This window comes from Mustela nivalis, assembly GCF_964662115.1.
Source record: "Mustela nivalis genome assembly, chromosome: 16".
NCBI classification, from domain to species: Eukaryota; Metazoa; Chordata; class Mammalia; order Carnivora; family Mustelidae; genus Mustela; species Mustela nivalis.
The window spans coordinates 27,641,472-27,664,718 of record NC_139035.1 but is presented as its reverse complement, the minus strand read 5'-3'; the positions used below and the strand labels follow the sequence as shown (position 1 = coordinate 27,664,718).

The 23,247-nt window shown below is 37.5% G+C and overlaps 1 protein-coding gene across 4 annotated transcripts in view; it reads left to right on the top strand.

The window, feature by feature from the left end:
* Nucleotides 1-23,247, top strand: part of RABGAP1L (RAB GTPase activating protein 1 like) — a 765,821-nt gene that overhangs the window by 186,556 nt on the left and 556,018 nt on the right. For all 4 annotated transcript variants that reach the window (XM_082704397.1, XM_082704401.1, XM_082704402.1 and 1 more), the window contains exon 12: nt 22,625-22,718. In XM_082704397.1, the coding sequence (XP_082560523.1) occupies nt 22,625-22,718 (94 nt within the window). The remainder of the gene's footprint in view (nt 1-22,624; nt 22,719-23,247) is intronic.

The following is a 23,247-nucleotide window of genomic DNA, read 5'->3' as shown; positions in this document are numbered from 1 at the left end:
GCCTGTCCGGGGATAAAAGAGCTGGTGGGTGCCATTACCCTCCCTGCCCCTCAGCACAGTTGCAGGGACAGCTGCTGAGGGCAGCTATCCTGGAAATGGTCTCTTGGCTGCCCTTTACTCCAAACTCCACAATCCTGTGCTTTAGTGCAGCTGCCTTTCTGAGACAGACCTGCATTAGTCCCAGCATGTGGGTCCCTAAAGTTTAAAACTCAGCCAGTCTGGGGCACCTGGGTTGCTCAGTGGGTTAACGCCTCTGCCTTTGGCTCAGGTCATGATCTCAGGGTCCTAGGATTGAGCCCTGCATCAGGCTCTCTACTCAGCAGGAAGCCTGCTTCCTCCTCTCTCTGCCTGCCTCTCTGTCTACTTGTGATTTCTGTCAAATAAATAAATAAAATATTAAAAAAAAAAAAAAACACCTCAGCCAGCCTGCCTGGGATATAACAGAGATGTACTGTGCTGCTGGTGGGGCGGGGGGTGGGGCACATGGCCCCAGACACAGGGTGAAGTCAGGGATTCAAGGGACACTTGGGACACACAAGTAGTGATTGCTTGCTCTTCTGGGAAGGCTTCCTGGACATCAATGGGTGCGAAAGCGCCTCTCTGGAGATGAGGGAGGGGGCTGGCAGCCTTAACTGCTTACACCAAGCACTACCTCGCCACCCCCCGCCAACTCTGCAAGTGCTGCTTTTCCTGGGCAAGTGTGCCTGAGAACCAGGGCAGTGGAACCCTCTGCTAGAAGATGAGCACAAACCCCCTGCTCCCACCATTTCTGCTGACTATAGTGTTTTGCAACACTAGGTCCAAACACTACCCACTGGGGGCAAGGCGAAACTGCAGAGGACTGACCCGGGGGAAAGAGAAGCCAAAAGACAGAAGCAGAATACACACAGCATACACCAGAGGCACTTTCTGAAGCATCAGGCCCCTGCACTCCACTCTTCTTTATAAAGTCATTACTCTCAGGGGCAGGAAACAAAACCAGCTTTTCTAACACAGAGAAGAAGGCAGAGCTCTAAACAAAATGCCAAGATGGAGGAATTCGTCCCAAAAGAAAGAACAAGAAAAGGTTACACCCAGGGGTCTCATCAAAACGGATATAAGTAATATGACTGATCCAGAACTTAAAGCAACAATCATAAGGATACTAGCTGGGCTTTGGAAGAGCATAGAAGACACCAGGGAGCCCCTAACCACAGAGATAAAAGACCTAAAAACTAGTTAGGCCAAAATGAGAAATGCAATAGCTGAGATTTGAAACTGACTGGATGTAATGACCATAGGATGGAAGAAGAAGAAGAATGACTAAGTGATATAGGTAATGAAATTATGGAAAATAATGAAGCTTAAAAAGAAGAAGGAAAGAAAAATATTAGCTCATGAATATAGACTTAAGGAACTCAGTAACTCCATGAAGCACAATAACATACATATCATAACAGTCTCAGAAGAAGAAGAGGGAGAAGGGGGCTGAAAGTTTATTTGAGGGAATGATAGCTGAAAATTTCCCTAATCTGGGGAAGGAAACAGACGTCCAGATCTAGGAGGCACAGAGAACTTCTATTAAAATCAGCAAAAGCAGGCCAATACCAAGACGTATTATAGTTAAGTTAGCAAAATAATGAGGAAAAAAAAAGTCCTAAAAGCAGCAAGACAAAAGAAGTTCCTAACTTACAAGGGAAAACAAATAAGATTAGCAGCAGATCTTTCCACAGAAGCTTGGCAAGCCCAAAACAAGTGGCATGATATATTTCAGGTGCTGAATGAGAAGAATATGCAGCCAAGAATACTCTATCCAGCAGAGCTGTCATTCAGAATAGACAGAGAGATAAAGAATTTCTCAGACAAAAACTGAAGGAGTTCATGACCACCAAGTTAGCCCTGCAAGAAATATTAAAGGGGACTCTGATTTGGAAAGAAAGACAAAAAGCAAAGACTAGAAAGAAAAAATCTCCATAAATAATGACAAAACAAGTAATAAAATGGCACAATGGTTAAAAACAAACAAACAAACAAAATAAAAACCAAGACCCATCTATATGCTATCTAAAAAGTGAGACTCTTTTTAGACCTAAAGACAAAAGTGAGGGGATGGAGAACGATTTATCATGTTAGTGGATGTCATAAGAGAGCTAGAATAGCAACACTTATCTCAGACAAACTGGATTTTAAGCCAGAGACTGTAATGAGATGAAGAAGGGGACCATGTCCTAATAAAATGAATGAAGGGGTCTATCCAACAAGAAGATTTAACAATTATAATATTTATGCCCCCAATTTAGGAGCACCCAAATATATAAAACAATAACAAATGTAAAGGAACTCATTGCTAATAATACAATAATAGTAGTGGATGTTAATACCCCACTTGGATTGATGGACACTTCATCCAAGCAGAAAATCAACAAGGAAACAATGGCTTTGAATGACACACAGGACCAGGTGGACTTAACAAATGTCTTAAGAACATTTCATCCTATAACTCCAGAATACACATTCTTTTTGAGTGCACATGGGGCATTCTCCAAACTTGATCACATACTGGGTAACAAATCAGGCCTCAACAAGTACCAAAAGATTAAGATGATACCATGCATATTTTCTGACCACAATGCTATGAAACTTGAAGTTAGCCACAAGAAAAAATTTAGAGCACAAATATGTGGAGGTTAAAGAACATCCTACCAAAGAATGATTAGGTCAGCTTGGGAAATGGAAGAAGAAATTAAAAAAATAATATATGGAAACAAATGATAATGAAAGCACAATGGTCCAAAATCTTTGGGATGCAGCAAAAATGGTCATAAGAGGGAAGTATATAACCATACAGGTCTGGTATATTTCAAGAAGTAAGAAAAATCTCAAATATGCAACCTGACTTAACACCTAAAGGAACTAGAAAAAGAACAACAAACAAAGCCTACAGCCAGCCAAAGGAAGGAAATAAAGATTAGAGTAGAAATCAATCATATAGATGCTAAAAAATACAAGAGAACAGATCAGTGAAAACCAGGAGCTGGTTCTTTGAAAGAATTAATATACTTAATAAATCGCTAGCCAAACTTATCAAGAAGAGAAAGAACCCAAATAAATAAATTGCAAATGAGAGAAAATAACCAACACCACAGAAACTCAATCAACTAGAATGTTATGAAAAATTATATGCTAACAAATTGGGCAATCTGGAAGAAATGGATAAATTTTTAGAAACATACAAACTACCAAAACTGAAACAGGAAGCAATAGACAGTTTGAAACAGATTGATAAACAGCAAAGAAATTGAATCAGTAATCAAAAATCTCCAAACAAACAAAAGTCGAGGGCCAGATGTTTTCCCAGGTGAATTACAAATGCTTAAAGGAGAGTTAATACCTATTCTCCTCAAACTATTCCAAAGAATAGAGAAGGAAGGGCACCTGTGTGGCTTAGTCAACTAAGAGTCTGCCTTTGGCTCAGGTCATGGATCACAGGGTCCTGGGATTGAGCCCCACAACAGGCTCTCTGCTCAGCAGGGAGTCTGCTTATCCTTCTGTCCTCCCCCACCCCACTTCACTCAAGTTCATGCTCTCTGTCTCTCACATAAATAGGTAAAATCTTAAAAAAAAAAAATAGGAAGAAAAACTTCCAAACTCGTTCTATGAGGCCAGCATTACCCTGATTCCCAAACCAGACAAAGAACCCACTAAAGAAGAGAGTTACAAGGCCAATATCCCTGATGAACATGGATGCAAAAATTCTCAACAAAAGGCTACAAACAGAATTCAACAGTGCATTAAAAGAATCATTCACCATGATCAGTGATTATTCCTGGGATACAGCATAGTTCAAAATCCACAAGTCAATCAGTGTGATACACCACATTAATAAAAGAGGTTAACCATGTGATCCTCTGTTTTAAAAATTTTTTATTTTTTTTAGGGATTTTATTTATTGATTTGACAGAAATGACAAGTAGGCAGAGAGGCAGGCAGAGAGAGAGAGGAAGCAGGCTCCCTGCTGAGCAGAGAGTCCAATGCGGGGCTCGATCCCAGGACCCTGAGATCATGACCTGAGCCGAAGGCAGCAGCTTTAACCCATTGGGCCACTGAGGCACCCCCCCCTCCCCATGTGATCCTCTTAATAGTTGCAGAAAAAGCATTTAACAAAATGCAGCATTCATTCGTGTTAAAAGCCCTCGACAAAGCAAGGATAGAGGGAACATACCTCAACATCATGAAGCCATATCCTAAAGACCCCCAGCTCACATCATCCTCAGTGGGAAAAAACCGAGAGCTTTCCTTCTATGGTCAGAAACAAGACAGAGATATCCACTCTCACTGTTGTTATTTAACTTGCTACTGAAAGTCCTAGTCTTAGGAGTCAGACTACAAAAAGAAATCAAAGCCACCCAAACTGGCGATGATGAAATAAAACTTTGACTCTTTGAGGATGACATTATACTTTATATAGAAAACCCAAAAGACTCCAGCAAAAAATTGCTAGAACTGGTGCATTAATTCAGTGAAGTCCTAGGATGCAAAACTAACATACAGAATTCCGTCACAGTTCTATACACCAATAATGAAGCAGCAGAAAGAGAAATCCAGGAATTGATCTCATTTGTAATTGCCCCCAAAACAGTAGGATACTTAGGAATAAACCTAACCAAAGAGATAAATCATCTGTACTCTGAAAACCATAGAATGCTTATGGAAGTAATTGAAGAGGACACAGAGAAATGGGAAAGCATTCCATGATCATGGAATTGGAAGAACAAATATTCTTAAATTGTTAAAATGTCTATATTGCTCAAGGCAACCTGCACATTTAATGCAATCCCTAATAAAATAACACCAGAATTTTCATAGATCTAGAACAATCTAAAATTTGTATGGAACCACGAAAGACCCTGAATAGCCAAAGCAATCCTGAAAAAGAAAAACAAAACTGGTGGCATCACAATTCCAGACTTCAAGCTATATTACAAAGTGGTAATCATCAATACAGTATGGTACTGGTACAAAAACAGACACATAGATCAGTGGAACAGAAGAGAGAACCCAGAATTGGACCCACAACTATATGGTCAGCTAATCTTCAGCAAAGCAGGAAAGAGCATCCAATGGAAAGAAGTCTCTTCAACAAATGGTGTTGGAAAAACTGAAGAATGATATTCGTGAGAATGAAACTAGACCACTTTCTTACACCATACACAAAATAAGTTCAAAATGCATGAAAGACCTAAATCTGAGACCGGAAACCATCAAAATCCTGGAAGAGAAATAGACAGTAACCTCTTTGACGTGGGCCATAGCAACTTCTTACTAGACATGTCTCCAGAGGCAAGGGAAACAAAAGCAAAAATGTACTGTTGGGATTACATCAAGATAAAAGTTCTGCATACTTAAGGAAACAACCAACAAAACTAAAAGGCAACCAACAGGATGAGAGAAGATAGTTGCAAATAACATACTTGATAAAGGGTTAGTGTCTGGAATCTGTAAAGAGCTTATCAAATTCAATATCCAAAAAACAAGTAATCCAGTTAAGAAGACAGTTTTTCAAAGAAGACATACAGAAGGCTAATAGACACTTGAGAAGATGCTCCATATGACTCATCATTGGGGAAATACAAATCAAAATTCTAATGAGATATCACCTCACACCTGACAGAATGGCTAAATTCAACAACAAAATAAGTGTCACTGAGGATGTAGGGAAAAAGGAACTCTCTTGCACGGTTGGTGGGAATGCAAACTGGTGCAGCTGTTGTAGAAAACAGTCTATTATGCTAAGTGAAATAAGCCAGTCAGAGAAAGACAAATACCACATGATTTCATTTATATGAGGAACTTAAGAAACAAACAGATGAACATATGGGGGGAAAAGAGAGGCAAACCATAAAACAGACTCTTAAACTCAGGGTTGCTAGAGGGGATGTGGGAAGAATGGATTAAATGGAGGATGAATATTAAGGAAGGCAGTTGTGCTGAGCACTGGATGTTGTATGTAAGTAATGAACCACTAAATTCTCCTGAAACTAACATTCTTGGGGCGCCTGGGTGGCTCAGTGGGTTGAGCCTCTGTCTTCGGCTCAGGTCATGATCTCAGGGTCCTGGGATTGAGCCCCGCATGCATCCGGCTCTCTGCTCAGCAGGGAGCCTGCTTCGCCCTCTCTCTGCCTGCCTCTTTGCCTACTTGTGATCTCTGTCTGTCAAATAAATAAATAAAATCTTAAAAAAAAACCAACTAACATTCTTGAAGGCTATGCACCTATGATCATTACTGAAGTGAGATTTTTGTTGAGTATTTATAATGGTCATGTTACCCAGTTAAGGATTAAAACTCTCTAATTGAAGAAATCTTGAGTTTTCTTTTCACTACTTTTCTTGAAAAGAGGATATTTTGCATAAGTAGAACAATACATCTTAGTCATAGAAGTGATGCAACAGATTCCCATTTCTTTCACTAGATTTTAGGGCAGAGGAGCAGAAGTATGGATTACAGTTTGACTTAATGGAGTAGCTGACTTTCACACGTCACATTTTGTATGCTCACCTTTATTACATTTATTTATTTATATTTTATTTATTTTCCAAGATTTTGTTTATTTATTCAAGAGAGAGAGAGCGAGAGGTCAGGAGACAGATCTTGAGCAGAGGGGAGGGGTAGCAGGAGAAGCAGACTTCCTGCTGAGCAGGGAGCCCAGTGCAGGACTGGATCCCAGGACCCTGAGATCATGACCTGAGCCAAAGGCAGACGCTCAACCCACTGAGCCACTCAGGCATCCCTTTACCACAATTTTTTAAAGGTAAGAAATGTATTATAAGTTATAAATATATGCATAAAAAGATTAATATATAAGATCTGATGTGGTGTTTTCAACTGAAATAATTTAGGCAGAAAAGTAGTTCTTTTTTTTTTTTTTAAAAGATTTTATTTATTTATTTGACAGAGAGAGAGATCACAAATAGGCAGAGAGACAGAGAGAGAGATGAGGATCCCAGGCCCCTGGGATCATGACCTGAGACGAAGGTAGAGGCTTAACCCACTGAGCCACCCAGGTGCCCCAGAAAAGTAGTTCTTAATACATGGGAGAACCTTGTTATTCTAGAGGTGTGTTCTTTAGTTGAGAATTTACTATGTGCATTGAGAAATGTCATTTATGAGAATGAGCTACATATGCACATGATACATAAAAGTGATAGAGAGTTGAGAACCATTGATTATAGAAGACGCCTGTGCGGAGATTTAGGGCCATCAGTCCAAGTGGGTGTACATGAAGGCTCTTTGACTTCTGCAGTGCAATTTTGTTTTGCCACCCATTCACCTAAGGAGTATGTAGAGCAAACAGATCTTATTCACAGTGCGGTCTGTGGGTACATTTAGCACTTACGGATGGTCTCAGATGTGAAGAGTCTGCACTATAGACTGAAAAATGTAGACACTTGGTATTCAGGATATCCGCTTAAAAGAAAGTACTTGTGATTTATTCTTTTAGATTTTTCAAGTGTGATTACTAAATCAGTTCAGATCATTAGAAGGCCATCTATAGATTAAGTTTGTTATTTGGCAGGTTTTGTTGAAATTGTAAAGTTGGAGCAAACTTTTAGTGGGCACCCACTACTTTGTTAAGTGCTCTAGACACAAAAATAAATAAGACATGACTCTTATCCTTGAGCAGCTTTTAGCCCATAAGAAAAAGACCCACAAACAGATAGCAATATGTAGTAAATGCAGCAATAAGATACGAATGGGATATAATGTGAGCTGACTAAAAGAAAGTTTGGCCTGAAAATTCAAGGAAGACTTCCTGGAAATTGTGCCTTAGGAGTGGATGCCTGATAAGGAAGACTTTCCAGGCAGAGGGAAACATTGGGTGATGGGAAAACAGCATTATGTGCGTGGTAAAATATATTCATTTATAAGGGTGGGAAATAATACAATATGAGATTAGAGAGAATATAGAGGCTGGGTGATGGAGGGTCGTTTAGGTCATTCTAACTTTGTATTTTCTTCTTTAATCAAAGGTTGATATGAGAGATATCTCTACAGTTATGGTAAAAAGTGTCTTCTTGGACATGATTTATTATGTTTTTCAGGGTATTTTGTGTAAAGATTTAGGCCATTGATCACACAAGTTGGGAAAAGTTCCCTCTAAGTGAAAGTAATATTAAGCTTTTTTTTTTTTTAAGATTTTATTTATTTATTTGATAGACAGAGATCACAAGTAGGCAGAGAGGCAGGCAGGGAAAGAGAAGAGAAAGCAGGCTCCCTACTGAGCAAGGAGCCCAATGCGGGGCTCTATCCCAGGACCCTGGGATCATGACCTGAGCTGAAGGCAGAGGCTTTAAACCACTGAGCCACCCAGGTGCTCCTAATTTTAAGCTTTTGTCAGTAAGAGTTGTGCCTGTGCATGTAACCGTTTCTTTCTTTTTTTTTTTTTTTTAAGATTTATTTATTTATTTATTTGGGAGAGAAGGAGAGAGAGCACACAGGCAGTGGAAGGGGCTGAGGGAGAGGCAGAGAAATCCTCAGGCAGGCCCTGCGCTAAGCATGGAGCCCATAGCAGGGCTTGATTCCAGAACTCCGTGATCAGGACCTGAATGGAAATCAAGAGTCAGATACTTACCTTGCTGAGCCACCTAGGCACCCAACCCTTCATTTTTTTCATTCTTGTCTTTGGAGAAGGTTAAAGCTTAGTTTTTCATTTAACTGTTGTATGTTGTTTTTGCTTTGGTGTTCTGATGGAAGGCATCTTCTTTATCCCATTCCAGCCTTTGACTTTTCTGTTCCTATTACTGTTCATCTATTTTACTCTGTTGTCATGTATCTGTATCCATTTCCTCTGTTTCTGTTAAGACATTACTTCCTCAAAGTCAGGGAGCATGTCTATTTCATATTTTTAAGTTTGGCCATATATTGAGTGCTTAATAAACATTTGAATGAATTAATACTTGATTAATTCATGTTTGCTTCATTTACTTGTGTCTGTTTTTAACTTCTCCCTCAAGTTTGTTTTTTTTTTTTTTTGTAAATGGGTAGGATAGATATAAATAAGATATAACGGCTAAATGTTATGGGCTCCATATATCTAATCTCTTAAATCATCTGTTTCTCAATATATGAAGAGGACATGATGTAATAATAGCTACTATTTTTTGAGTGAATACTGTATTCTATGGAGCTTCTCTTCAAATTGACCTTTCTCTGAGCCATTGCATATGTTGTTCCTTGTTTGGAAGGTACTTTCATCAGGACTTCTGCTTGCTGCCTTTTCCGTATCATTCATTCATTCATTTCTATTTATTTATTTGATAAAGATTTTGTTTAATGAGAGAGAGTGAGAGTGAGCACAAGCAGGGGGAGTGGCAGAGGGAGAGGGACAAGCCAACTCTCCACTGAGGCTCTATCCCAGGATCTGGAGATTGTCCTGAGCCAGAGGTGGAAGCTTAAGCCATAGAGCCACTGAGCCGCCCTTTTCTCATCATTTAGATCTCAGCTCAAGGCTTAGGTGTTACCTCTTCAGATAGCCTTCCTTGACTACTTTCTGCTAAAGTAGGCCCTTTCTTCTCTCTCAGTTTTTTCTGGAAGCCTTCCCTTATACAGTAAGGCAGCATTAGTGTTTCTGTCATCTTGTTCTGATGGTACTTTGAACATACCATTCTAATAATTCTTAAAATACCATATTATAAATATGGTCTTTTAAATTCATTTCTCTCACCTTCCAGAGTGTGAGTTCCTAAGGGGCAGATGGTATTTTATTCTTTTTTGAGTTCCCATTGCCTAGTATGTGGCAAGTGTTAAGTAAATATTTATGTAATAAATGGAAATCTCTTGGAAATGTTAGACTCAGTGAAGAACAACATATTTTTTGTTTTTAAAATATGTTAATGGATAGATAGGTGATACAGGGGTGAATATGTGTGCAGAACAGACTTAACATAGCAGTCTTCAGACTGCTATTCTCAGAAAAGGCTATTTGCAAGGTCAGCCCTTGGCTTCTACTGGGAAACAGATTTTGAGAGGGTTCCCACCATTCCCTAATTGAGAAGAGTGGCTCACTGTGCCTACACTATTTCTACTAACAATATGGTTTATGCTGAACACCTACTTTCCTTCTGGATTCTGGAATTTTGGTACATGCTAGGCGGAGGGTACTTACATGATCAGCCCCAATAAAAACCTCTCTAATGAGCTTTCCTGGTAGACAGCATTTCACACGTTTTGTAATAACTTGTTGCTGGAAGATTTAAGTGTGTCCTGTGGACTCCACTGGGAGAGAGAGGACTTTGGGAAGTTTGTACCTGGTCTCCTCTACACTTCACCTAGGGTGCCTTTTCCCTTTGCCAGTTTTGCTTTGTTTGTACTGTAATAAGTCATTGTATCACTTTTTTGACTTATTACAATACAGACATGGACAGATATAGCCAGGGGACATCATGTAAATACTTGCAAGCCACAGTGAGGAATTCTTTTTTGAAGGCTTTAAAGGATTTTAATCTGGGAAGAAGAGACAAAGATTTGATTCCTGGTTTCAAAACCCCGCTGCAGCTTTATAGGAGGAAAATGAAGTTCAGTAGAGTAGGGATGGAAGCAGGGAGACCATTGGGAGACTCTTACAGTGATCTTGGCCAAAATGTTGGGGGCTTGGGTGAGGGTTGTAATGTGGAGAGGGTGAAAAGTAGATAGAATTGAAATACGTCTTGGAGGTGGAGTCGGCAGCGTCAGGCAATCAAATGTAGGTGGTGAGGATAAATAATAACTTGTCCATTTCCGTTTGAACAACTGCATAGATTATGCTGTCATTTATGAACATGGGGGAGGGGAGAACCAGGCAAATACAGGTATGTGAAGAAAACTAAGAATTTTTTTTGCAATGTCCCATAGGCAATTGATGCATAGGTTCTGAAAAAGCATATTTCTTATTTTATTCATCAAACATCTGTTGAGCGCTTACCAGGTGCTAAGTACTTTGATAGAGTGTGTACTGCCATGAGCACTAGAATACAGTCTCCTATTTAAGCAAGTAAGTTAGTTTCGGAAGGAAGGCAGGCAAGTGTTCAGGCCATTACAGAGAGACATGTTATCATAGGACCATGCAGAAAATGCTTAGGTCCAATAAAATGGCACTTATGCTCTACAATTTTCAGTTTTTCTCAAAAATCCATAATTTTCTGTTACTTCCACAATTATATGTTTACTGTCACTGTTGAATTTTAAAGTCTGTATGTGTAAGAGCCAGCCTATATCAAAAATTAACCTGTCTCCTTCGGCGGTTTCTGCTCCTTTTCTCCCAATGTGTTTCATACTTGGCAATCTCTTCATCAGTTAAAGTGCTTTCCCTTAGGAGGGGAATCTAAAAAAAATCCCAGTGCAGAGATGCACCTGCTTTCACTGTTACTTCCTTGACTGCCTGATTTCATGTTGCTGCTTTGGCTAGTCTTGTGGGCATATTTCCCCTCACTTTCTCATTTCCTTTTGAGTATTTTCCCTTGCAGATTTACACTGTTGGTCAAAGAGGTTCGTCTGCCCAGTTAGAGGACTTGTGAGTATATTTTGCAGCTCTGGTGGGTGTTAGTGAGCTCCCTTTCCACCATTAGTTAAATTTTAGTATCCTGAGGGGTTCTTTCTTCCCTTGCTTCTCTTTGCTTGTAATTATCTCCAACGCTTAGTTTTTTCCCTCTAATTGATTGGCTGCCTTTTAAAAGTCATTCTTTGATAAGTTTTAAAATAATCCTTTAGTATAACTATTTTCATATGTTCTTTCTTATAATCTGCCAGGCACTAATTTCCTTTTTTACCACCTGTCAAATTATTTTGAAAAAAAAAATCATCGATAATACATTGAAATAGCCACTGTCCCAATTTTTTATTATAAAATTATACTAGTGCCCCCAAACACATCAAATTGTATATATTAAATACCTACAGCTTTTTGTATGTTAGTTGTATTTCAATTTAAAAAAATGAGCAGAGAATTAAAATGCATTTCCAAACTCCCAAAAATACAAAATGTAAATAAATAGATAAATAAATAAATTCTATGCCCTTTATATCCCAGAAAAATGTAAAATGAAACACCCATAAATACACAAAAGGATATACTAGCCTTATGATTAAGAAAGCAGTTTGTTAAAAAAAAAAAAAAAAAAAAAAAAAAAAAAAAAAAAAGAAAGCAGTTTGTTGGGGCACCTGGGTGGCTCAGATGGTTAAGCATTTGCCTTTGGCTCATGTCATGATCCCAGGATCCTGGGATGGAGCCCTGCATCAGGCTCCCAGCTCAGCGGGAATCCTGCTTCTCCCTCTCCCACTCTCCCTGCTTCTGTTCCCTCTCTTGCTGTGTCTCTGTCTATCAAATAAATAAATAAAACCTTAAAAAAAAGAAAGAAAGAAAAGAAAGCAGTTTGTTTAGATGCACCTGGGGGGCTCATTGGGTTAAGCATCCAACTTTTTATTTTTTATTTATTTATTAATTTTTTAATTTTTTATAAACATATAATATATTTTTATGCCCAGGGGTACAGGTCTGTGAATCGCTAGGTTTACACACTTCACAGCACTCACCAAAGCACATACCCTCCCCAATGTCCATAATTCCACCCCCCTTCTCCCAACCCCCCTCCCCCCAGCAACCCTCAGTTTGTTTTGTGAGATTAAGAGTCACTTAATTTTGTCTTCCTCCCAGTCCCATCTTGTTTCACTTATTCTTCTCCTACCCCCTTACCCCCCATGTTGCATCACTACTTCCTCATATCAGGGAGAACATATGATAGTTGTCTTTCTCCGACTGACTTATTTCGCTAGGCATGATACCCTCTAGTTCCATCCACATCGTCGTAAATGGCAAGATTTCATTTCTTTTGATGGCTGCATAGTATTCCATTGTGTATATATACCACATCTTCTTGATCCATTCATCTGTTGATGGACATCTAGGTTCTTTCCATTGTTTGGCTATTTGGACATTGCTGCTATAAACATTCGGGTGCATGTGCCCCTTTGGATCACGTATCTTTAGGGTAAATACCCAATAGTGCAATTGCTGGGTCATAGGGTAGTTCTATTTTCAACATTTTGAGGAGCCTCCATGCTGTTTTCCAGAGTGGCTGCACCAGCTTGCATTCCCACCAACAGTGTAGGAGGGTTCTCCTTTCTCCGCATCTTCGCCAGCATCTGTCATTTCCTGACTTGTTGATTTTAGCCATTCTGACTGGTGTGAGGTGATATCTCATTGTGGTTTTGATTTGTATTTCCCTGAAGGCATCCAACTTTTGCTCTCCATTCAGATCTTGATTTCAGGGTCATGAGCAACCTGCATTGGGCTCCTCACCAAAAAAAAAAAAAAAAAAAAAAACCAGAAAGAAAAAGAAAAGAAAAAGTGGTTTGTTTAATGTTAAGAGCCTTACCCTCTTTTTCCCTCTCAAATGTAACCTCACTTCTTTCCATTCTAGTTATCTGTACAAATTTGTGAGGCTTAAAAAACAATGTTACAAAGTGGAAAAAAAAAAGTAAGGTTCTTGTCTGCCTCACTTCTCTTGAATATGGTTGACAGATTTCAACAATTACTGATACATTTTTATTAATCACTTATGCTTAGTAACTACAGGGACTATCAATTAGAAACCTGTAATTAGATTGAGAGTGACAGTGATGATGATTTAGTTGGAAAGAAATCATGCAATTTGTGGTTTCTTCCACCTTGAATCTTCTCTCTGTAATAAATCACCTTGCTTTTGACAGTGGAAAATGTTACCCTATTTCAAATTAAGGATGATCTTTTGTTTTACCTTCATGGTTTACATTTGTGTATCAGCTTATATATAGAACAAATATATTCTGACTGTCATGTGAAAAATGAGAGACTATTTTCAAGGTCATACAAATGTGACAGCTTTTGGCTATCCAAAATGACATTATTTCCTACTAAGTAATCAAAATAAATCAATTTTACTCTATTCCAGGTTGACACATGTCATTATACAGACTTGTATTCCTACAGGTTTTGCCAGATGAGTGAGGTTTTGTTTTTTTCTCTCCCCAATTGTTTAGAAGAGAGTTTATAGTAACCTTTGATTACCTGTATTAATTTCAGCAAACAGTATGTATTACAAAAGAAAATTAAGGGGAAAATCATTGAAAACCCATAGCAATCACATTTTATCTGTGGTTACTTATCAGTTCCTCATTTTATGAGTAATCCTTCAGTTGAAAAGAAAAATGAGATTGCCTGGGTGCCTCATTTGTTAACCATCTGCCTTTGGCTCAGTTCATGATCCAGGGTCCTGGGCAGTCTAGCCCCACATCAGGCTCCCTGCTCAGTGGGAAGCCTGATTCTCCCTCTCCCACTTCCCCTACTTGTGTTCCCTCTCTTGCTATCTCTCTCACTCTCTGTCAAATAAATAAATGAAATCTTTATTTTTTTTAAAGATTTTATTTATTTATTTATTCAACAGAGAGAGATCACAAGTAGGCAGAAAGGCAGGCAGAGAGAAAGGAGGAAGCAGGCTCCCTGCTAAGCAGAGAGCCCAATGTAGGACTTGATCCCAGGACCCTGAAATCAAGACCTGAGCCGAAGGCGGAGGCTTCACCCGTTGAGCCACCCAGGCACCCTAAATGAAATCTTTAAAAAAAGGATTTTGTGCTAATTTGCCCCTGATTTTGTCATTTAATTTTAAATTTATTTGAAAAAAAAAAGAAGCATTGTGTTGTGTGCATGTATATGTATATAGAAATACATATATTTTTTTCCTTTTATGGTGTCTGTTGATACTAGTTCTGAAATATTCCTTTTATGACTAGGATGAAAAACATTGCTAATAGAAACACAGTATTTGTTTCAAAGCAGGGAGTAGCCAAAGTTAAGAGAGAGAGCCCTTAAATTAATTTGACTGAAATGTCATACATATTTATTTTATTTGATCTTAAAAATCTACATTTATTAAATCTTATTTTGGTGTTGCACAGTTGGTTTCTGATCTCTGCATGTTAGAAATCAGTGAATAATAAACAATAAACCTAGAATGCTTTTTTAGTTACTTTGAAGTGCTGGGCTGGAAACGGAGGATTCAGTAGCAATAGAAATAATAAGAAATGATACCTAACACTTGAGTACTACTGGGTGTCCAGCACCATGTTTAGTACCGCACATGCATTCTCATTTAATTTTTACAATACATGTTTAATATGGTTATTTTCATTTCACCGATTTTTAAAGAAAGTTGTAGTCCTATAGTGTGAGTTTGATCTGGAATCCTCTGGTTTTGGTTTCTCAAGGAGAAATTGAATTGAAATTGAATTGCAGGGAAATTGAAATTGGCAAGGAGACTGTGCATGGAGAAAAATGAAGTTAGGCATTTTGGAAGAGTCTCCAGCCATACTCCCTGAGTTAAGCAGAGTCTCTCAGAGACCTTTTCTAAAGTAAAGGAGTTGAAGCTGTTAGTTGTGGATTCCCCCAGCTCCCTCTCTTAACATCGTCAAACTTATCCAAAGCCCCATATTTAGTCAAAATATGAGAGGTCCTTCTGGTCAGTCACTCCCTCCAAACCTGGGCAGTTTCATGTCTTTTTCGGGAGTTGGCCTGATTCCTCATCTTTCTCTTTCTGATGTTTTCTTTCCCAATTACTTTACGTGTGTGAACGTATTCTAAAAATAAAACAGTAACAAAGAAAAAAAAAAAAAGAAAGAAATACTTCCATTTATTCCATAATTGAATGTTACTGTGTGCTAAGTGCTATTATATAAAGACAAGATCTACTCCCAGCCCTCACAGAGCTTGGTTTCCAAGAAAGGGAAGAACATATGTAAAACATGAAAGTTATAGATATTAAATGCCTGAATGAATAATGAAAACAGGCATGTGTTCCTGGAAATCTTACAGATATTATTGTAGGAGTCTATATAGGAGTCAGAAAGGAAGAGCTGGCCAACTTTCTGGGAGCTGGGGCTTGATAAAGGAAGCATGACACTTGACTGGACCGTGCAGTTCTTTTTAGCTTTATTACTCTCACCTTCGCACATTTCATGAGCTTCAATAGAGATAATCTACATTTATAGTTGCTGCTTCCTGCTGAATACTTGCACTCCGGCTTTTCCCCTGTACTGTACATCACAGGAATTCAAATTCCTTGAATGAAAACAGCTTTTAATAGTTAACATGCCTGCCTTTTGCCAGGCACTGTAATATATATGTGTTTTGCATACAATAACTTGCTTAATTGGTACAACTACAGTGTTGTTGTTATTCCCATTTTACAAATAGGCAGCTGAATCACAAAGTGATTTAACCAGGATCACAGCTAATAAACGGTGGAAGTGGATTTTAGAACCAGGTGTTTTCACTTTGGAATCCATTACGAATGACTGAATGGACCTGGTTCCCTTTACCCATGTTTGCATATAGATGCCCACGTACTAAAGTTTACTAATTTTCAAGGCATATATTTTTTTGTAGGTATAACGACTTTTTCTTTCTTCCATCTTCTCCCCTTCAGTTATCAATTCAGGAAACTTTTAACATCCTATGGCCAAGTACTAATATAGGCACTGGGAGTATAGAAATAAAAGTTTCTCCCCATTGTCAGGAAACATAAAGTCTGATAGGAGAGGACATAGAAGAAAATAGATCATTGTAATATGGTGTGATAATCACTAGGAGAAATATGCCCAGAGGAGTAGTGCATCCAGAAAAGGGTAATCCTAACTTGAATTTTGGTGTAAAAAACAAGATTTACTTAGGAGGATAGGAATCCTAGCCTTGTATCATTGTTCTTCTTTTTTTTTCCTCCTAGGTAGAATGGAATACAATTGGTTGTTTTTTTTGTTTGTTTGTTTTTGTTTTTTAACAGTTGCTTTTTATAAAACCTTCAGTTACCCTTTTACATACCACATTGTTCTGTTGTTGCCTCTCTGCCACATTCTACTTGCTAACCTTCTCGCTGTTTCTTATTGCACTTCAGTTTCCAGTGTCTTTTTCTTTCCTTTCCTTTCTGTCCGTCCGTCCGTCCGTCCCTCCCTCCCTCCCTCCCTCCCTCCTTTCTTTCTGTCTCTCATTCTTCCTGTATATTTATTTATTTGAGAGAGAGAGCATGGGAGCCAGAGAGAGAGAGAGAGAGAGCAAGCACGCATGGGGAAGAAGGATTGGCAGAAGCAGGCTCCCCCTGAGTGGGGATCCTGATTCGGAACTTGATCCCGGGACTCTGGGATCGTGACCAGAGCAAGAGGAAGATGCTTAACTGACTGAGCCACCCAGGTGTCTTCTAGTATCTTTTTCATTCTTTTTTTTTCCTTAAGTTTATTTCTTCCATTGTACCTAGAAACTCCTTTGTATCTAATAAAGTAACTTTATTTCAGTTCAATGATATTCTTGGGATTTTTCCTCTTTTATAGAACCCCCCTTAATATTTCCTGCAGTATCAGCTTGGTGGTTGAATAGTCTTTTAAGCCTTGCCGGTCTTGGAAACTCTTTATCTCTCCATCCATTTTGAATGTCAGTCTTGCTGGATAAAGTATTCTTGGCTGCATGTTCATCTCATTTAGTGCCCTGAATATATTCTTGCCAGCCCTTTCTGGCTTGCCAGGTCTCTGTGGAGAGGTCTGACGTTATTCTGATGGGCTTTCCTCTCTACGTAAGGAGCTTCTTTGTCCTAGCTGCCTTCAGGAGTGTCTGTCTACAATTAAGATTCCTCATTCTTACTATGAGGTGTCTCGAGGACTTTCGAGATTCTGTAATCTTGGGGGGAAGACCGTTCTGTCTCTAGTACATGAACGTTGGTTCCATTCGCGAGATTGGGAAAATTTTCAGAAAGAAAGACTTCAAAGGTAACACGATGTCAATAAAAACGTATCTATCAATAATCACTCTCAATGTGAATGGCCTAAATACGCCCATAAAATGACACATGATTGCAGATTGGATAAAACGACAGGACCCATCCATATGTTGTCTACAGGAGACCCATTTTGAACCTAAGGATACACCCAGACTGAAAGTGAAGGGATGGAGAAGCATCTTTCATGCCAGTGGGCTTCAAAAGAAGGCTGGGGTAGCGATTCTCATATCAGATAAATTAGATTTTAAACTAAAGAGTGTAGTCGGAGATACAGAAGGACACTACATAATTCTGATCTAACTGTTGTAAATATCTATACCCCTAATATGGGAGCAGCCAATTACATAAGAAAACTATTAATCAAGATAAAGAATCATATTGATATGAATACATTAATAGTAGGAGATCTTAACACACCTCTCTAATACAGTAACTCTAATTTGTTTCTTTAGCTTCCTTTCTTCTTGTCTAACAGAATGGCCAGTAGGTATTTGAAACTCAGGGTGACTTGTTTCTGCAGCAAGGAAGATAGATCTGGCTCACTTTTGACGTCACTAGGATATCAATTTATTTTTATTCTTCCTGATTGTCAAGGGGATTGTACCCCTGAAACCTGACCATTAAATCTCTTGCTCCCAACTCATTGGTTTTGGTGTTTTTTTGGGCATGTTGCTTTAAATGGGCCTGGCTTTTCTATGCTTGGCTCTGGCTTCTAGCCATTTACTCGATGTTGACACTTGGCACAGACTCGTATCTGCTAAATGCCAAGCATGGTCTCCTATGAAAACATGGTAAGAAAAGAAACAAACAAACTATAAGGAGTGGTAACATTTGACTCTGACTTAGAATTCTGGAATTTTCTGTCTCCTTCACCGGCCCAAGCAGGGTAACCTTGAGCAAATTACTTAGCCTCTCTGTGCCTCAATTTTCTTACATTGAAAGTGGGAAATTGAGTAGTTGACTACCTTATTAGGTTGCTTAAGGGATACAGTGAGTTAGTGTCTGTAAAATTTAAGAACAGTATTTGGGGGCGCCTGGGTGGCTCAGTGGGTTAAGCCGCTGCCTTCGGCTCGGGTCATGATCTCAGGGTCCTGGGATTGAGTTCCGTGTCAGGCTCTCTGCTCAGCAGGGAGCCTGCTTCCCTCTCTCTCTCTGCCTGCCTCTCCATCTACTTGTGATTTCTCTCTGTCAAATAAATACATAAAATCTTAAAAAAAAAAAAGAACAGTATTTGGAATGGAGATTAAAAAAAGACATTCAATAAAAGCCTATGATTCCTGTCTTCTTTGGCTAAGTCCTATTTTTTTGTCCAAATATTTGGCTCCTGACTTGCTGTGGTTTCTGCCTTAATTGTTCATCAGGGATCTAGTTTTTACTTCAGTGTGTGTGCCCATTTTACCCCCTCTTGTTGTGGTTCTCCTACTAATCTGGGTGTTTACACTTCTAATTCCTTTTTGTGGTGGAAAATAACTTGGCAGATTGTCAGGGAAATAGTAACTTGTTGTTAATGATGGTTTTATGGCATATTAGTAGGGGTTTATAATAATGAAATAGGCTTTTGTTTTCTGTAGCAACAGGGATTATTTAAAAGATAAAAGTCCTTTCCCCATGGTTAATATAGTTATGTGTACTTATTTTAAGAGATAAGAATTTTTATAGAAAAGAAGCTTAAAAGTGAAACATGTGTTCCCTTAATATTTATTGAATGTCTGCTATGTGAGAAGATACTGTTAGGTGCTGAAACATAATAGTTTCTTAATAGTTTGGTGTATAATCTTAAACAGCTGTTTATAAAGATATTTGTAGTCATATCAGTAATACACTTACCGAAATAAAACTGTACTTAAAAATTACTTTACTCCTTTTTTTGTTTTTCATCTCAAATTAATGTATTTTAGGTGGTTTTCAAGTATTGTGTAAAGATCTAGTCAATTCTTAAACTGTTGGGTGGTATTCTTTGGAATGGACATATCATAATTTAGTTAATGCAACTTCTTTTTTTAAATAAAGATTTTATTTATTTATTTGAGATAGAGAATTAGAGAGAGAGAGAGCACAAGCAAGGGTAGGGGCAGAGGGAGAAGCAGACTTACTGCGGAGCAGGGAGCCCAACACAGGGCTCTATGCCAGGATTCTGGATCATGACATGAGCCCAAGGCAGATGCTTAACCAACTGAGCCACCCAGGTACCCTAGTTAATGCAGCTTCTATTGAAGAAGTCCTGATAGTTTTCAGTTATTATTACAAGCAGTGATACAATGAAATTCTTTTACAGATACTGATATGGCATATGTGTTCCTGGAGAATAAATTTTTAGAAGTGGAGTTGCTGTATCAGATGATGTGTTAATTTGGCCTCTTAGATTACTCTTCTATAAACATCAACTTTCTTGGCCATTTCCCCTTATTTTTTTTTTTTATCAACACTAGATATAATTATTCTTTATGCTCTCTGTTTTTTTCTGTTTTATTGTTTTAATTTGAATAACAAAATAATTGAGATAAGGCTTTCTTTAACATCTTTATTGGCCAGTTATTTTTTTATACAACTGTACTATGTTTAGGTCCTTGGCCCAATTTTTTTTATTGGATTTTTTAGTTTATTGAATATTAGGACCATTTGTCAAAAGTTGGGATTTTTGTTTGTTTTTGTTTTTTAGTATACACTATATCTTGCTTCATATCAGCTTTTAATTTACAGGTAGATTTCTTAATCTTTCTTATGGCATCTTGGTTTTGTTTTATTCCTTTCCCCCCAAAAAATAAGAAGAAACAGATTCTCTGTGTTAGTAGTACTTTCTGAATTTTATTATAATCAAGATTAATGATTTGTTTCCTTTTTTTTCTTTTCCCTTTTCATTGTGTTCTTAGATTTTGGTCTTCAATTTGGCATATACAACTTTAGCAAATACTTTGGAGCCTTGGTGTGTTATTATTTACAATAGAGCAAAATAGAGGATAAGTTGGGACTCTATTGGACCCTGCTTGACTGAAATCCAGTTTTTATTATAAGCACTCATACTTGGTACCAGTTTATAAGAAGAGTGATCCACAGTCCCTCTTTGCCTCAGAATAGTGTGTTTAACCTTTTTTCCAGTGTAACTTTTAATAGTCTCCTTTTTCACTCTCAAAAAGTACCTCAGTCTAGATGAAAAATTATAAGGATTATAAAGGATGGTTATTTACATCAATAGTTTTTTTAGGATATTTTAATATTTAAGGCTTTAGTTGTTTCTGTTTACTTTATTCCTCTAATACTTAGAAATACTTCATTTGGTTTAGCTTTTTTTTTTTTTTTAAAGATTTTATTTATTTATTTGAGAGGGAATGAGTGAGAGAGAGTATGAGAGAGGAGAAGGTCAGAGGGAGAAGCAGACTCCCCAAGAAGCTGGGAGCCCGATGCGGGGACTTGATCCTGGAAGTCCGGGATCATGACCTGAGCCCAAGGCAGTCACTCACTCAACCAACGGAGCCACCCAGGCACCCCTTGGTTTAGCTTTTTTAAAAATCTCTTACTTCTCTTATATCCATGATGAACAAAGTTCACAGAATTGCTTATGTGAGGTATTTGTAGAGCCGTGAGTTTAGTGTATACCTTCTTGACCTTCATTCCAGTATCCAGAATAATGTTTACTTTTTGAACAAAGTGTCCTAAACGTGTTAAAGCATTTGTCTATGCATGTGCTTATGTTTTGGTTATACTTTACTATGTGATAAGATCTCTTTGTGTGAATATGACCAAATCTTTTAACCTGGCCAAATAAACCTTCCTTTACTTTATTGTTTTTTGGTGTTCATGATGTCCACCTGTATGAATTAGTTTATACTTGGACCATTGGCTTTCTAGTATGCTAAGTAATAACTGTTCTTCACACCAATCCCGGTGGGATTCATGTAATGCTAGTCCCTATTGTACTGTAACAATGTTGTAACAAATGTACATTTGTCCTTGCTATGAGCCAAACAAATTTTTATCTAGCTTATCATTCAGGTAATACTTCTTCAGACTTTTCTTATATAGTCCTCTGTCAAAGTCCTTGTTATAATGTAGGTAAGTTGTGCCCATTGTATTTTCTTTCTCCACCAGCTCTGTTACCACTTAAAGAAGATTTACACAGCTTACAGTTACTCATTTTCATCACTAATGGAGTGCTATAACTCAACTAGTTGTATTCTTTCTGCAACTGTTACTTTATATTATGGGATATTTTATAAAGTTGCCATTTGAAAAAGCCAAATAGTTTAATCTTTCCTTTAGTTAAAAATATTTGTACTTATGAATTCCGTTAGTCAAAAATATTTGTACTTATGAGTATATCTTTAAAACCTTAAAATTTTCTTATATTTCTAGTTGTTTAGTGTTTGTATCATAATATATATATATTTCTCAGTGTTATATATTGATATAAATGTATATCTGACTCTTGATTTCATTGTTGGCATCACTAATAAAATATTAATATTTGAGAGTATTAATTTCATGATTAGAATATCACATAGGAATTTCTAATTGTGTTACCATTAGCTTTAAAATTTTACCCTTTGGGGATAGAGTTATTTATATATAGGTATTTTCAGTTTCATACTATATAAACTGTGAATAGGAATTTTCATAAAATGTTTATGCTTTGAGAATATATTTATCTAGGCACTAAAGATAAAGTATATTAATGAAATTTCTACTGGTTTTTTTTGCAATGGGCATAAGCAGAAGTTTGTTTTATTAGACACATTGTCATGTTTCTTTCTTTATAAAACATAAATAACAAATATATAATACAGTGTTCTTCATTTTTATTTTTGTGTTTCTTCTGCAGAGAGCGATAATGAACTCTCAAGTGGAACAGGTGATGTGTCTAAGGATTGTCCTGAGAAGATCCTGTATTCTTGGGGAGAACTGCTAGGAAGATGGTAAAATTTATTTTTTGTATTGAAAATTTTATATTTACATAGTTGATGTTAATTTGTCTTATTAATTAAAATATGTTTGTTTATATTAGTATTTTAATGTGCTTTAAAAACATAAAAGTTAAAACATAATTCATGAATACTCTATGTTTGTCTGGGTCTTCCATTCAGTATGGTTTTATTTAACTTACTTTTGGAAGATACATTTGCTTTATTATTTAATTTAGAAATAACATTGCCCAGAGTTGTCAGCTATGTGCTTTATTGCTAAAACATGTAAATATCTATTGTTAAGGGGTTATATTTCCTTTCTCTACTAAGTCTATTACCATGAAAAGGGGCTGTACTGCTTAGAATTACTCATTTCTCCACTAATTATAAACGGTAACCAGTCTGTTTTATTCTTTCTGACTAAAACTGTTGCTTTAGATTTTTGAGTATTTTTATCTAGAACTACAAAAAAGGATACTTTGTTTATACTTATTATGAATATTCTGTTTATATCTATTACAGGTAAGTTTTTTAAAGAGGT